A 15,460-nucleotide genomic window follows, 5' to 3' on the forward strand; every position below is an offset into this window, starting at 1 on the left:
TCGGGTGAAAACCTCATATGTCCAAATCTGTTACTTTTCAGGATTCAAATTCCAAAGTAGCCAAAAGCAGCAGATCTACAAGCTCAAAACACGTCGCTTCGCACCGCGCTTCGAGCTTGTAGATCTGCTACTTTTAAAGCTTTTGTGTGACGCTGTAGTATGATCAAGTAGGGCAGTGGTTCTCAACCAGTGGTCCAGGGACCACCAGTGGTCCTTGAAGGGGTTCCAGGTGGTCCCCAGCTAAATGATGGAGAGTTGGTAACCAAATGGACCCTAATCAGATATATCTTTAACTCTCGAGAGCGTAAAATGAAACCAAATGGACCCGTAGGGGTCCATTTGGTTTCATTTTTACGCTCTCAAGAGTTAAATTATTGTTAAACATCTGCATTACTTAAATAATTGTTATTTTGATCAACGTTTGCCTGTTATCTCTCCTATGGTACCAACATCAATACAGCCAGTCTTGGGTCTGAGAGGCTATTTCTCATCAAACGGTGGTTCCGTGGCTCAAATGCTGAATAAATAATGGACCTTGATATGAAAAAGGTTGAAAACCACTGAAGCAGGACGTTAATTTACGGGGGGGGGGGGAGTTAGATAAGAGGTTTCTGCCTGACAGCAGTTATGTTTCTGTCCTTTATGTCTGTGTCACACAAGACTGTAGCTAACCGGTTTTAAATTGGTTTTTAAATTAATATAAGCTGACAGTCACTTTCATGAACTGCCATGCTTTTATGTCGCTTTGTGAGAGGACCAAAATGGAAATAAGTCCATTGCTGGAGTATTTAGTGTTTTATCCTCAAACTGCTGTTAACCTATCTGATAATTTGTCAATATATGGGGTTGGTTAGTTACATCTGTAGGCTGGCAGCTCATTGGCTTATATCTCTGTTGATGGCAAACAGATAACAAATGCATTGTGTGTGTGTGTGTGTGTGTGTGTGTGTGTGTGTGTGTGTGTGTGTGTGTGTGTGTGTGTGTGTGTGTGTGTGTGTGTGTGTGTGTGTGTGTGTGTGTGTGTGTCGTGGGGGGTTAAGTAGGTGGAAACAGCTGAGCAGTCAGCTAACCTCTTGACCCTGTGCCCCCATTGTTGTGTCGAGACCACTCAATGCCTTTGTGTGTGTGTGTGTGTGTGTGTGTGTGCGTGTGTAGGCTGTGTAGAAAATTAGATTTACTTCCAGGCAGGAAGATTTACTTTACTGCGAGCATCAGTGCGTGACTGAGTGTGTTCGTGCGTCTGTGTATGTGCGGCCCTGCGAGCATGAATGCATTTGTGTGTGTGTGTGTGTGTGTGTGTGTGTGTGTGTGTGTGTGTGTGTGTGTGTGTGTGTGTGTGTGTGTGTGTGTGTGTGTGTGTGTGTGTGTGTGTGCATGTGTTCGTCGGTGCGTCGGTGCGTCCTCCTCACCTCTAGGAACTGGGCGCTGACTTTAAACTCGGGCGGCTGGATGCCAGCCTCCTGGGAACGTTCCCGTCTGCTCCGGATGCCCTCGAACAGCTGGTGGACGGCACGCGGGACGATCCCTGTCTCGTCCTCGCACACGTTCACGTCAAACCCCGTCCCCATGGTGTAGGTCTTCCCGGAACCCGTCTGAATATACCAAACACAAACATTTCATCAATTATACTGGGACTCTTTATTGAGTAAAAAATAAGTTCTGATTTGATTATTCGGTTACATTGACTGTGTGTTGTTTTTGTGTGCGGATGTGTGTTAGTGTGTGTTGTGATACTGTTTGCTTCCCGGATATCTTAGTTATAATGTGATTGAGCTAACAGAGAAGGTTTGTTTTTCTATACATGTGGTACTACTGATTCAATTTGGGGAAGTCACAACGTCTATTTAACTCATTAGCTCCTGTTTGGCCATGCAGCCCAGAGTCATCTCAATGGTTCTTCTGGGCTGGCTGAGTAAACAGGGACTCAGTCAGTCATGTCTCAGTCAAAACCCCATGTACTGTATTTCCAGGGAAACTTAGATAACACTTGCAAAAAGTTGTTATTTTGAGGGCGAATTGCCACACAATATTAATACATACTTCATAGGTCTGTTTTTATCTACTTTATCAATTAATAATTACTTGTAGGTGTAACAATTTGCATAAGCCCAAATCATGCATGTACAGATCATTGTATAACTAAATCCTACTATCAGTTCTCGCCCTTTCACCCAGAAGCCAGGCCTGCATGTGTTTTGAGCTAAAATAACGCATGCCCTCCAAGGCCACTGATTATCTCTTGAGGAACTCAATAACAGCTCCTTGGGTTTCGAAACGTAGGGTCTGTATTTAACAGTATCAATTCTGATTATGATTATGTTTTATTATGTTGGTACTGTATCTGCTGCATAATCGCATTATTACACTTGTGCTTTACCGTTATTATTGGGCACTTCAGTGAAACTTACGGCAGTGGTTCTCAAAGTGGGCTCCGGCAGGGACCCCCAGGGGTCCTTGGGAGGGGTTCCAGGGGGTCCCCCAGCAAAATGTGTTACCGCGGCTATTTAAAAATAGCAGATATACAAGCTCACAGCATGTCACTTCGTGCCACGCAGCAAGCTTGTATATCTGCTATTTTTGAAACTTTTTGAATCATTTAGGAACGAGGCACAAACGCCTCGTTCCTGAACGCATCACCGTTAATGCCAAAAATGACTGTGACGTACATCCTCTTGTATAATGTTGGTTAATTCACTGTGTGTGCTTCATAAACTCCAGAATGTGGTGTGATGCTGTTGTCAGGGATGTGCTGTGGATGTTTTAGCTAGTGGAGCGCTACATCACGTGCACGCGCTTGTGCACGTGAGTGATCGCCGATTGAAATAACCTCTTTAATATGTAGGCCTATTTATTAACCCACAATATATTTTATTCTATTTACTTGCATAATGGGAACTTTAGTCATAATTATGCAAGTTCATGAATCCATCAGCCACTGTTATCCAACTCTTTTGACTGCTTCAGACAGAACATCTGACACCTACAACGGACCATTGATATGCATCCAGCCAGGTCGGTCAGTCCCGTTCATTCAAGCTGTGTCACTCAGCGTCGATCGGCAGGTTTTGTTAGCGAGGTGCAGTAGTGTAAAGTAACTAAGTACATATACTCAAGTACTGTACTTAAGTACAATTTTGAGGTACTTTTAATTTGCTGGAGTATTTCCAATTGTCTATACTTTTACTACATCTCAGAGGCAAATATTGTACTTTTACTCCACTACAATTATTTGAAAACTTAAGTTACTAGTTACTTTGCAGTTATAAATTATTACATTATAAAACATACATTAACCACTTTAGGCCCATTTTATACCGATCAACAAGCTCACAACGCGTCACACCGCGACACGCTGTGAGCTTGTAGATCTGCTATTTTCAAACATTTTAGTACTTTTAGTACTTTTTTACACATTTTGATACCAATACTCTTGTGCTTTTACTCAAGTACATTTTGAATTCCGGACTATTACTTGTAACGGAGCACTTCTACATTGCAGTATTGATACTTTTACTTAAGTAAAACATTTGAGGACTTTTTCCACCACTGGCGAGGTGCAAAAACTGCAAATGGTGCATGTGCGGGCGTGCGTGCAGCTTCAGAGCTAGGGGAACCGCGCTCCAGTAGGCTCCACCGGCAGCCCACCTCTGGCTGTTGTGATTGTCTTCTTGTTCTGCCAGCTTGCACTTCCTTGCAGAAGAGGTAATTCAATCAAATGATCGATCATCACGCGGACTAGACTAGAGAGCGATCACAACACTGTACAACAGTGTTTTAGGGCCATGGGCAATTAACCAAAAAAATATATCCAAACGGAAATTTGAACCAATAACGACTTCATGTAGGTTAATTGAATAAACAAATTCTTTCTTATAATTTATATCAAACGAATCAACACGAAAACATTCTAAAAGATTATTATTTTTCATTATTGACTAAATCGATTAGTCTGAGAACTGAGCTTGTAGATCTGCTATTTTCACTGTTTAATAAAATAATTATTATATTGAGGCAAAAGTTTTAAATAATCGTGTCATATCGGCCAGCCCTTACTTTCTTGTTTGTGTTTTAACCATAGACTGTAAAAAAAATTATGGACAAAGTGACGCCATTGGTTGATTTCAAATCCGCCATCTTTCTATAATCCGGTCATTCAACTACTGGTTCCTACCTGTCCGTAGGCGAACACGGTGGCGTTGTAGCCCTCCAGGCAGCCCTCGATGAGCTTGTGGACGCACGCCTGGTAGACCTGCTCCTGCTCCGAGTTGATGTCAAACACGTAGTCGTAGGTGAAGGCCTTGTCCTTCCCCAGGAGAACCTGGGGCTCTCCGGGTGTGACCAGCGTGCAAACATGGCAGCCCTCGATCTTCTCCTTGGCCATCTGCGGGCGGATCCTGTGGAGAGAAAAAGAAGAGAGTCGGAGTCAGACAATGGTTCCAAAGAGGAAAGATGATTTTTTTTGACAGATTGCAGTGTGATTGCAGTGTGAGGAAAGAAGGCCTTCCAAAGCGAGTGACACCCACAGCCACAACACTAGGGGATGATCTATACCACCCAGATTTAGAACCAACATGGAGAAAATTCTCATAAGTTCTATTCGATCTACAATCTCTTTCAAATAGCTGAAAAAATTAAATAGGGCTCAAGTGTTTAAAGTTAAACTGTTCTTCATTTTGCTGGAACATTATTATGGTATTTTTTTATATATATATTTGTGGGTCTTTTTCTGCCTTTATTGATAGGAATGTAGGCTGACAGAAAATGGGAGAAAGATGGGGGGGTGACACACAGCAAAGGTCGTCGGGATCTGGAGTCGAACCCGCGACACACTGTCAAGCTGGATTACCAGGATATGTGGTATGCCCCTGGACCGCTAGGCCAGCAACGCCCCAACATTATTATGTTTAACATTAAGATTTTGAGGTGTGGTTGTGACTATAGGTCAGGTTACTATAGAGGTCATGTGTCAAACTTGATAAATCAGGGACAATACAGTATATATTCTGTACGCTTCAGCACAAGGTTCCCATCAGAAGAGTCTGAATTAATTCTACATATCTCGAGGGAAGGGTTCCTCTCTGGTTTCCTCCGCTCACACATACACACACACACACGTTCCACACAACCTCAGGGAACGTTGAGCAGAATTCATTAAGTGAAGAACAATTCCATGGACAACATAGAAGGTCCAGTCATTTTGCTGTCTGTCTTTGAAGATGTTGAAAGAGAACCAGAAATCAGATAGAGAACGATGGTTGATGATGGTTGATGATTCACGCACACTAGTACATCAACATGCAGTAGCATGTAGCAGAAGACAACCAGGACGTGTCGTCAGAAAACCAGCTTTGAAAACCACTGACAGAAAGAACCACAGCCCAGTTACTGTAAATAATTAGCATCAGGTTTATTTTTGGCTATAAGCAGATGTGTGGTAAAAACTGATCAGAGTCTAGAGGTACAATAGAAGAAGTGGCACTTTTCACATGCATGCTGCACTGTTACACTTTTCACATGCATGTGTGACGCCCGGGATTCGAACCTGGGTCTCCCGCGTGGAAAGCCAGCATCTTAACCACTAGCCTAAAGAGCAATTCCCCCTTGGGAGGGAGAGATATTACCCTGTGAGCCACTACTGCTACACAATACACATGCTGCATGGGCCTTCAAGAATCAATCATTCAAACTTTACTGTCACAACAACACAATTACTGTGCAGGAAAAAGTGATAGTGAAACTCTTATTTATGCCTATGTTTCCAGTTCAAGATGGGCTAGATGGAAAGCTTTGTGGTACTGATTCTACTGAGTCATATAGTTCATTAGAAATATGGAACACTATTCACCAGACAGAGTCATATAGTTCATTAGAAATATGGAACACTATTCACCACCAGACACAGTGGTGCAAGACTAACGGTGCGTTTCCATTGTGTAGTTTACCAGCTCAACTCCACTCCACTAGCTTTGCTTTCCTCTGCAGAAAGGACAGAAGTGATCTGTGTTTAAGCTGTACACAGTCCAGCAAAAAAAGATTTTCTGATAACATTTTAGGCGAGAATTAGGCCATGCATGCAGTTGCTCAATATTAATTAATTTCACATTCGCGACAATGACTAATAGTTAGTCAGTATTCGTGAACTTCAGTGCTGCATACACCACATGTTAAATAATGGCATGAAGTGAAGGGGGAAATGACATTGGCAGCACATAATGAAATAGCTTGGGAAATGTGAACATACTAGTACATGATATGTTTTATTTTGTCTCTTGTGCTACAGAACACAAATAATTGTAGAGGCTCACCATCACACACACGCACGCACACACACACACACACACACACAGACAGAAAACGCAGAGAGAGAAAGGGGGATAAGGCAGGAAGACTTGTTCAATACAGTGTAATTACGCACACAAACGCGTACAGTCGCACACATGTACTCAACAGCACACACATGTCCTCACCACACACACATGTACTCAACAGCACACACACACACACACATGTACTGCATACACACACAGCTGACAACAGTGTTTTGTGACTCTCCTTCAAGCCTGGACGCATCATTGCGGAGAAATGCACGTACAGTATAAGAACACATAACTATGTATACTGTATTGTGCCGATCGTGCAGCTTTCAGTTAATCAGTTATTGAGAAGTTAATGACATTTTTAACAATTAAGTGTCTTCAGCAGGGATGGGTCTTGAAGGACAAGACACGAAAAAGAAAAAAAGATCATTCCTTCAACCATATATTGCGATGAAAATAAAGATAATGGTTTGTTCCACAGCCAGGGTATTAATGTAAGACCTCCAGGGAGACAGTGTGGACACAGTGGGGAGGTAATCACTGTAAGCTGTGGAAAAAGCCATGAGCCAGCATGTAGTCTCTGTCGGCCAGAGAAACCTCATATCTCCACTTTCTAACTTTTTGTGTTTTTTCGTAAATTGATGGCCTACTTGATCATATTACAGCGTCACGTTTCGAGCTTGTAGATCTGCTACTCTTGATACTTAATTCAAAAGTAACAGTTTTGGACATTTTTTGGTTTCCCCCGACAGAAGACGATGTAACAAAGTACTGGCTCTATGGTCTGCCCCCCCCCCACACACACACACTCTGAAACCCCCAACTCCAATCCTCCAGGGATGCGCACACACACACACACACACACACACACACACACACACACACACACACACACACACACACACACACACACACACACACACACACACACACACACACACACACACACACACACACACACACACACACACACACACACACACACACACACACACACACACACACACACACACACACACACACACACACACACACACACACGGCCTTTTTACCAGTAACCAGACCATTACTGGTCAACATAGCGGAGGAGGAGAGTGGCGGTGGGCAGACAGACAGACGTGCGTGGAGGACACACATACATATTCCTTCCTCGTTACCGCACAACATACATACTGTACACAAACAGCCCACTATCTTCACTTCACACATGGTTCCTCTCAGCCACGCCCGCCCACAAGCCGAGAGGTCACTGTCACACGCACACACACACAAAAACACACACACACACGCTGAGAAAGAGAGAAAGGGGGATGAGGCAGGAAGACAGAGCAATCTTGTTCAATAAAGTGTAAGAGCATTAATTACGCACCAACCGCACACACATGTACTCCACAGCACACACATGTACTCGACACACACATGCAACACACACACATGTGCGGCGCACACACACACACACATAGCTGACAACAGTGTTTTGTGACTCTCCTTCAGGCCTGGAGGCATCATCATTGCGGAGGTCTTACAGGAAGGCATTAAAAAAAAGAAGTCTAATTAAACAGCACAATAACCCGCAGCACAGCACTTAACCACATGAGCCCCTATGTAGCTATCCCTCCATATTCACATGAGCCCTACGTATAGCTATCCCTCCCTATTCACATGAGCCCTACGTATAGCTATCCCTCCCTATTATCCCTCAGTAAAAACAGCAGATCTAGAAGCTCACAGCTAGCGTGTCCTCGTAGATAAGGCTATTTTTGGCCAAGATATTTATTTTGAGCAAAGAACAGGCCTACTAGTATACTGCCCTGTACGTAAAGAATCAAATTGATTTCTTTTTAAAGAAGTGTCTTGTTGAAGAGTTTGAACCGGCCAGCCAAATGAGTTATCGGTAATTGATGAGGCAATAGGAGTCGAGACAATATTCTAGGTGATGATTATGCGTTAATGTACATGATATCATGGGGAGAAGTACAAGAACACTCAAGTCGGTGGTACGGTAGCGAGCACATGGGCTCAGATCATAGTTATACTGTAGCGGCTACTAGGACAAGCTGGTTCTCAAAGTGGGGTCCGGGGCCTTGAGTGAGTTCCAGGGGGTCCCCAGCTAAATGATGGATAGTTAGTGTACACTCTCAGAGTTAAATTAACATTGATTGCGCTAATTGCACTAATTGTAACTCTGTTCATTAGGTAATTGTATATCCTCTAAAGTCATGAAGGCTGATTTGACCTTTGAGACAAATAAATAAGTCAATGTCTCAAACAAATGCACTTTGGCTTTGTGGACCAAAGAACTCAAATCCCCTTTGATTATGATCAACTAAGTACCAGTGGCGTACCCACCATAGAGGCAAGGCAGGCGGCCGCCTGCCCAACTAAAATCTCGCCACCCCTAGAAAATAAAGTAAAAGACTGACAGACAGCGGCCGTCATTCACGCGGGCAGGCAGTCAATCACTACCGTATCCATTCAGCAGAGCGACCCGCGCCTATAGTGATGCAAATCATGTATGCCGTTGTCTTCATGGGGTACTAGGAGTGCCAGGAGTGGGGGTCTAGCTGGGCCATCACCTGTAGGCTACTCACCTGGCATAAAAAGTCCTCGCAGAAGTACAACGACAACCTCTCGCCTAGTCTGTGTCTCCTAGCGTTTGAGAGAGATTTAACCCATTAAGACCTGAGAAGATTCTAGAAATGTCTTCTAAATCCTAAAAAAAATTTGAAAGAAAAACCCAATTTTTTTTTCCTCGATCTTTCAAAAATAGCAGATCTACAAGTTCATAGCGCGGCACTCGGTGCCGCGCTATGAACTTGTATATCTGCTATTTTTGAATAGCCAAAGACATCTAAAGTGACACAGAAGCGTTCCAGGTATCAATGGTTAACTGAAGGTCTGAACTACGATTCAGTTGTAGATATTTTCAAGTGCAGCAAGCCCCGTCGTCTCATGTTTTGAGACATCACTACATGCTTGAAAACTATTTGATTTGGCTGTTATTGTTACTGTTGTAATCGCAATGTTGAAATGAGTCAATAATTTGTGCAGGACATCATGTTCGCCTTTTCTGTAATGCTGCTTTTTTTTTAGAATAAAAATACATACATTGATTACTTATTGTTTTTATTAACGTTTTTCAGTTTTGTAGTCAGGTAGTGTTGTTGTGTTGTTAACTTGTTTCCCCCGAGATTTTCCCCCCCCGAGTACCCCCCCCCCCCCTTCGGAGGGGGGGGGGGATCTCGCCTGCCCTAAATGTAATTTCTGGGAACGCCACTGCTAAGTACATGGTTGAAGTGGTTTTAAACAGCTTGGTAATAAACTATCATACTGTGGAACCCTCATATGTCCAAAACTGTTACTTTTCACGATTCAATTTTTTGTTTTTTGCAAACGTAGCAGATCTACAAGCTTGTGGATCTGCTGCTTTTGATGCTTTTGTGTGGCACTGTAGTATGATCAAGTAGGGCGTTAATTTACAGAGAAAAGACAAAACGTTTGAATATGTAAATAAGAGGTTTCTGCCCCGACAACAAGGACATGCTTTAGAGAGCAGAGTGCAGAGAGAGAATTCTCTGCCCGGTTACTGAAGGTGACTCTGTGATTAATGTCACTGAGACCACAGAGAGATCCCATTAGAGTAGACCGCTGTTCAAGCCAATCACACAAGAGGTTATGGGAGAGAAAGGGTGTATTGTATGATACCCCCGCAGTGCACCGCAAAGGCCAGTGTGTGTGTGTGTTTGTGTGTGTGTGTGTGTGTGTGTGTGTGTGTGTGTGTGTGTGTGTGTGTGTGTGTGTGTGTGTGTGTGTGTGTGTGTGTGTGTGTGTGTGTGTGTGTGTGTGTGTGTGTGTGTGTGTGTGTGTGTGTGTGTGTGTGTGTGTGTGTGTGTGTGTCTGTCTGTATGTCTGTCTGTGCATGTGTGAAAGTAATAACACTTTATTTGCGTGCGCTCTCTCTCTCTCTGAGTTTTATTATCATCAGAGTCATGACTCAGGCTGCTCCAGTATGTTCTCTACATTATGCTGTGTTGTCTCCAGCTCCTGTGATACACCAGGCTTGACTACTGTACTGTACTGTACGTTTGGCCGAGGCATGCCATGTAGACTCCCTTTCTTTATTATCATTTCTGTCAATCTTTTACCTGCAATACACCCTTATTACCAGTTCACCCATTTCTTTTATCTCTTTACCGTTCTCCTTGCCCCCATACCTCTGTCAGAGGCATATGAGAGAGAGAGAACAGAGAGAGGGAGAGGGAGAGAGAGAGAGAGAGAGAGAGAGAGAGAGAGAGGGAGAGACAGAGAGAGAGCAAGAGAGAAAGAGACACACAGTCAGACAAGAGGGACAGATAATATGAGAGACAGAGAGGCAGACAGACAGACAGACAGACAGACAGACAGACAGACAGACAGACAGACAGACAGACAGACAGAGAATGAGAGAAAGAGAGAGAGAATCACAACAGACATGGCTGAATTCATGCAGAGTCTTGGACGGCTCTATATATCACATGAGAATAGATACACTAGTACCCCCCCACACACACAAACTGCCACTAATCCACAGGGACAGGAAATGGAACGGCTATAAATAATCAATTCACACACAAACGTGCGCACGCACACACCCACACACAAAGGGGCTCAGCTGGATCAACCTCAGCATTTAAGCCAGCTGGTCCAACAAAAGATCCAAAGGATCCATAACATTGATCAGCACAGCAAAACTTCACACCTTCTGTAGCACGCACGCGCACACACACACACACACACACACACACACACACACACACACACACACACACACACACACACACACACACACACACACACACACACACACACACACACACACACACACACACACACACACACACACACACACACACACACACACACACACACACACACACACGTTGGGCAGCAAAAAATACCAGCACTATTACATTCCTCAGTACAAAGACAAATCCGAGTTACCCTCTCAAATGTAACATTGTGGATGTGACTGTACTGCTGTTATGAGAAGCAGAGATAAGGACAGTCACATGGATGCCTGATGCAGCATATTAATCCCTCTTATCTTTCCCTCATCAACTTTCACTAATAGGAAAATGCTTTAAAAGTACCCAGGGGTCTAAAACTATGCCCCAAAACACACAAAACACACACACACGCACACACACTCGTTCCTTTACACATATTCTGTGTTGTTTATTATCCCACTGCATTGTTGGCAGGCCTCATCCAATCTCCATGAAACACACACACACACACACACACACACACACACGCGCGCGCACTAACGTACGCACACACAGAATCAGAGTCAACTCATTAAGCTCTAGCTGTGAGCAGATTCACAAGTTGGGATCATTATCAAAGCTAATTACGATCAGCCTCATTAAAATAAAATAAACACAGACACACACACACAGACTAGTAAACATCTTGGAAGAGAACCATTAACACCACGAAAGCATCTGTGTCATTTTAGATCTACAAGCTCACAGCGCGTCACTTCGTGCCACGCGGCGAGCTTGTACATCTGCTATTTTTTAAAAATTTTGAAAAATCTTGAAAATGTTGAATAATTTTGAATTCCTAAAAAGTTTCAGAATGACTGAAATGGGTTAATATACTATGCAGGCTACATCTCTCCCATGCTTTTGTGCCTTCATGTTCAAAACCATACACATGTTATCTGTTATGCGTGTGTCCTGCAGATGCCAGTGTGATCAGTGTCATCTGCCAGAGGAATGCCATCGGTTCCACCTCTACCCTCACTGATGGCACAACGGACCGGCAGCATATTCAGCATATTCAGCACAGCTGGAAGCCATGTGTGTTGGGGGATCAATGCCATGATCGTCACAGTCATTTTATGATGGTAGTTTATCGAGCATCACGATTCGGTTCAGACAGGCACGGCAATCAGGGTTTCCACGCTCACCGCACTCAGCTCCCTTCATTCTCATTCGCTAACAAGCCAACACTGTATGAGTTTATGAGTTTATTAGTACGCCCTCAAATGAATGGTTCATGAAAAGTGCAGGGAAAAGGAAGTGTTGAAATACGACAGGGAAAGAGAGAGATGGAAGAGGAACCACAGAGAGAAAGAGAGAGGAAGTCAGCAGGAACAGAGAGGCGTTTGAATGACTGCAAAAGTCTGAATGACGTCAAGAGCAGCTTAGGGCTGAAGAAGCCTAACCTCGATCACCAAGCTTTTATTTTCCTTTGCGTTTTGCTCAAAAATAAGAGCCTGGACCAAGCTGTTCACATTCCTGGCATAGGAAGTGGGAGTCAACCTTTCATTTCCCCAACCAACCAGAGTGCAGTGGGCGTCGCTCCAAATGTTGTGACGTCAGGGCTCTCAATGCTGCACATTGGGGGAGGAGGAGGGGCGCGGGGCGGGTGCATAGATCAGTGAACCAATAGGAGCCCACGGATGTTTTCTCCTGAGATTTTGAATCCGCCCCTCTAGACCAGATATCAGATGCGCTGGGGCAGGCTAAAAGAAGCCTGACCTACGCTTAGTCGTACAAAAAGGTGTCGTGAGCCAGAAATAACCGATCTAAAGCTCACAATGTGTCGCATGTGAGATGCGTCGTGAGCTTGTTGATCTGCTATTTTCGGTACGTGACTAAGTACTCTCACAACTAAGTATAAATCAGCCCTTTATCCTGACAATTGGTGCTGTAATGGGACACAATGATGCTGCTATTTGTATTTTCCCCCTTGAAAAATGAGCGTTGGATGGTTTAGCAAAGTCTGAATGAGGCCAGGAGAAGCTTTGGGGATAAATTATACTTCACAACAGATTTTCCAGCAGAAAATTCGGTTATTTTCATGGAGCGGAGGATAAAAGTATAGATTTGGCCGTCGCCCCACATGAAGAAGGCGGCATAATCAATCTGTTTTGACTCTTTCCCAAAATATTCAGCCGTTTTTTAGGACGGAAAGAGGAAGATGGAGGTAGAAGAAAACAAGTCAAAGACAAGGAAAGTTGATGACGACAGTCTAACGTTAACAAGTTGTTTTTCCTCTGATAAAGGGATGGAGTCGAGTGTGAATGAAAACACAGTGTGTGTGACTTCCTCTGCTGGCCCTGGACCACCAAATGACCTTGGGGGGAGGGGGGGGGTGTGGTTGTTGAAGGGGAGAGAGATACAAAAGATCTCATGGGATTAACCACTTGATTTAAAATATACATTTATATAGATGCACAGAATCGCTGTGTGTGTGTGTGTGTGTGTGTGTGTGTGTGTGTGTGTGTGTGTGTGTGTGTGTGTGTGTGTGCGTTGCATATCTCCAACATATCCACTTCACCCCCCCCCCCCGCCGCACATCTGGAGAAGCATCAGACTGATGGACGTCAGACTTGGCGTGTACAGTATCTGTCTGTGTCCCTTTTATTGACATAAGGACATCCCTGATGTCATTAACCCATTAAGACCTGAGGCCGATTCTTATAAATGTCTTCTAAATCCTAACTGTTTTCTGAAAACAAAAACGTTTGTTTCTAAATGAAACTTTTTCATGTATTTGGCCGCGGACCCCCATCTCAAAATATTTTGTTCCAGGGAACCCCAGAAGCAAAGATTTGAGTTAAAATGTTTGCTTTAAAAGAATATAAATACATCAATTTTCACCAATTTTCTCGATTTTTCAAAATACAAGCTCGTAGCGCGGCACTCAGTTCCCAACGGGCATCGCCAACACCTGCTGCTAACATCTCACCAGCTACCCTAAGCCCTTAAGAGACAGTGGGGGCAGTATAGCATGCCACTTGGACACAGGCCGGGGTCTGATCAGCCTCGGTCGGGTCGCCTGGAGGAGGGTGTCTGTTGCAAGACCCCAAACACCCAATGACTCCAGGAAACAACACTGATGATGTGTCCAAGTTTGTGCGATGTGCATCAGTAGATGTTTTACCTTTTTCCACCACTGCTCACAAGTATAGTAACACACACACACACACACACACACACACACAGTTGGCATGGAATCGTATTGGCATCGTTTGTACAGAGTGGATTTTATTGCTACTCGGGGCCCATTGATGGCAGGCTTGGCACCTGCATATGGGTCTCATTCTCTATTCTGGGCATTGATGGAAAAAGTACTCCACAATGTAGAAATACTCTGTTACAAGTAAAAGTTCGGTCTTCACAAAAGTACAAAAGTATTGGCATCAAAATGTACTCAAAGTACCAAAAGTAAAAGTACTCAGGAAGGTCCCATTTCACATGTTTTCCTATGTATAAAAATCTTTGAAAATGGCAGATCCACAAGCTCACAATGCGTTGAGAGCTTGTAGATCGGCTATTTTCAAATAGCCGAAGTATATAGGGCTGAAGTGGGTAATGTATGTTTTGTAATAATAATCGAAAGCTACAACGTAACTAGTAACTAAGTTTTCAAATAGTTGTAGAGTAAAAAGTATTGTATTGAATATTGGTAATACTCAAGTTATAAAAATACCTCAAATTGTACTTAAGTACAGTACTTGAATAAACGTACTTAGTTATTTCACACCCCTGATTCTGGGTCATCATTGGCTTGCCGGGCAGCCACTCCCTGTCAGACGAGAGTTATGATTGGCTGGGATTAGAAATTGGCATTTCATTGCTGTCGGGCAGAAACCTTGTATCTCCATATTTAAACTTATTAATAACCCTACTTCATAATATAAGACTGTCGCACAAAAATAGCAGATCTACAAGCTAACAACATGTCGCGATGCGTCACGTTGTGAGCTTGAAGATCAGCTATTTTCACTCTTTTTTATGTTTTTTAAATAATAATAAAAAAGCAACGGTTTTGGACATACAAGGTTTCCACCCGACAGCAACGTTTTTTGCATTTAGGGATTTGCAAGGAGAAGCACGCCTGTAGATTGTCCACACACACACACACACACACACACACACACACACACACACACACACACACACACACACACACACACACACACACACACACACACACACACACACACACACACACACACACACACACACACACACACACACACACACACACACGTCTCGCATTAACAGTCACAGAGCAGCGTGCTCTGTCCTCAGGGAAACCGCAGGCTTTGAGAGAGAGATCTGGTACACAGTCAAATCAGTTAAACG

The 15,460-nt window shown here is 43.6% G+C and overlaps 1 protein-coding gene across 3 annotated transcripts in view; it reads right to left on the bottom strand.

The window, feature by feature from the left end:
- The window catches only part of kif21b (kinesin family member 21B), a 121,531-nt gene that overhangs the window by 70,016 nt on the left and 36,055 nt on the right, over positions 1-15,460 (bottom strand). For all 3 annotated transcript variants that reach the window (XM_080425203.1, XM_080425202.1, XM_080425201.1), the window contains exons 2-3: positions 4,172-4,394; positions 1,410-1,592 (exon numbers count right to left, since the gene is read on the bottom strand). In XM_080425203.1, coding sequence (XP_080281329.1) covers positions 1,410-1,592; positions 4,172-4,394 — 406 coding nt within the window. The remainder of the gene's footprint in view (positions 1-1,409; positions 1,593-4,171; positions 4,395-15,460) is intronic.

Source organism: Gymnoscopelus braueri (genome assembly GCF_963280865.1).
Source record: "Gymnoscopelus braueri genome assembly, chromosome: 3".
NCBI classification, from domain to species: domain Eukaryota; kingdom Metazoa; phylum Chordata; class Actinopteri; order Myctophiformes; family Myctophidae; genus Gymnoscopelus; species Gymnoscopelus braueri.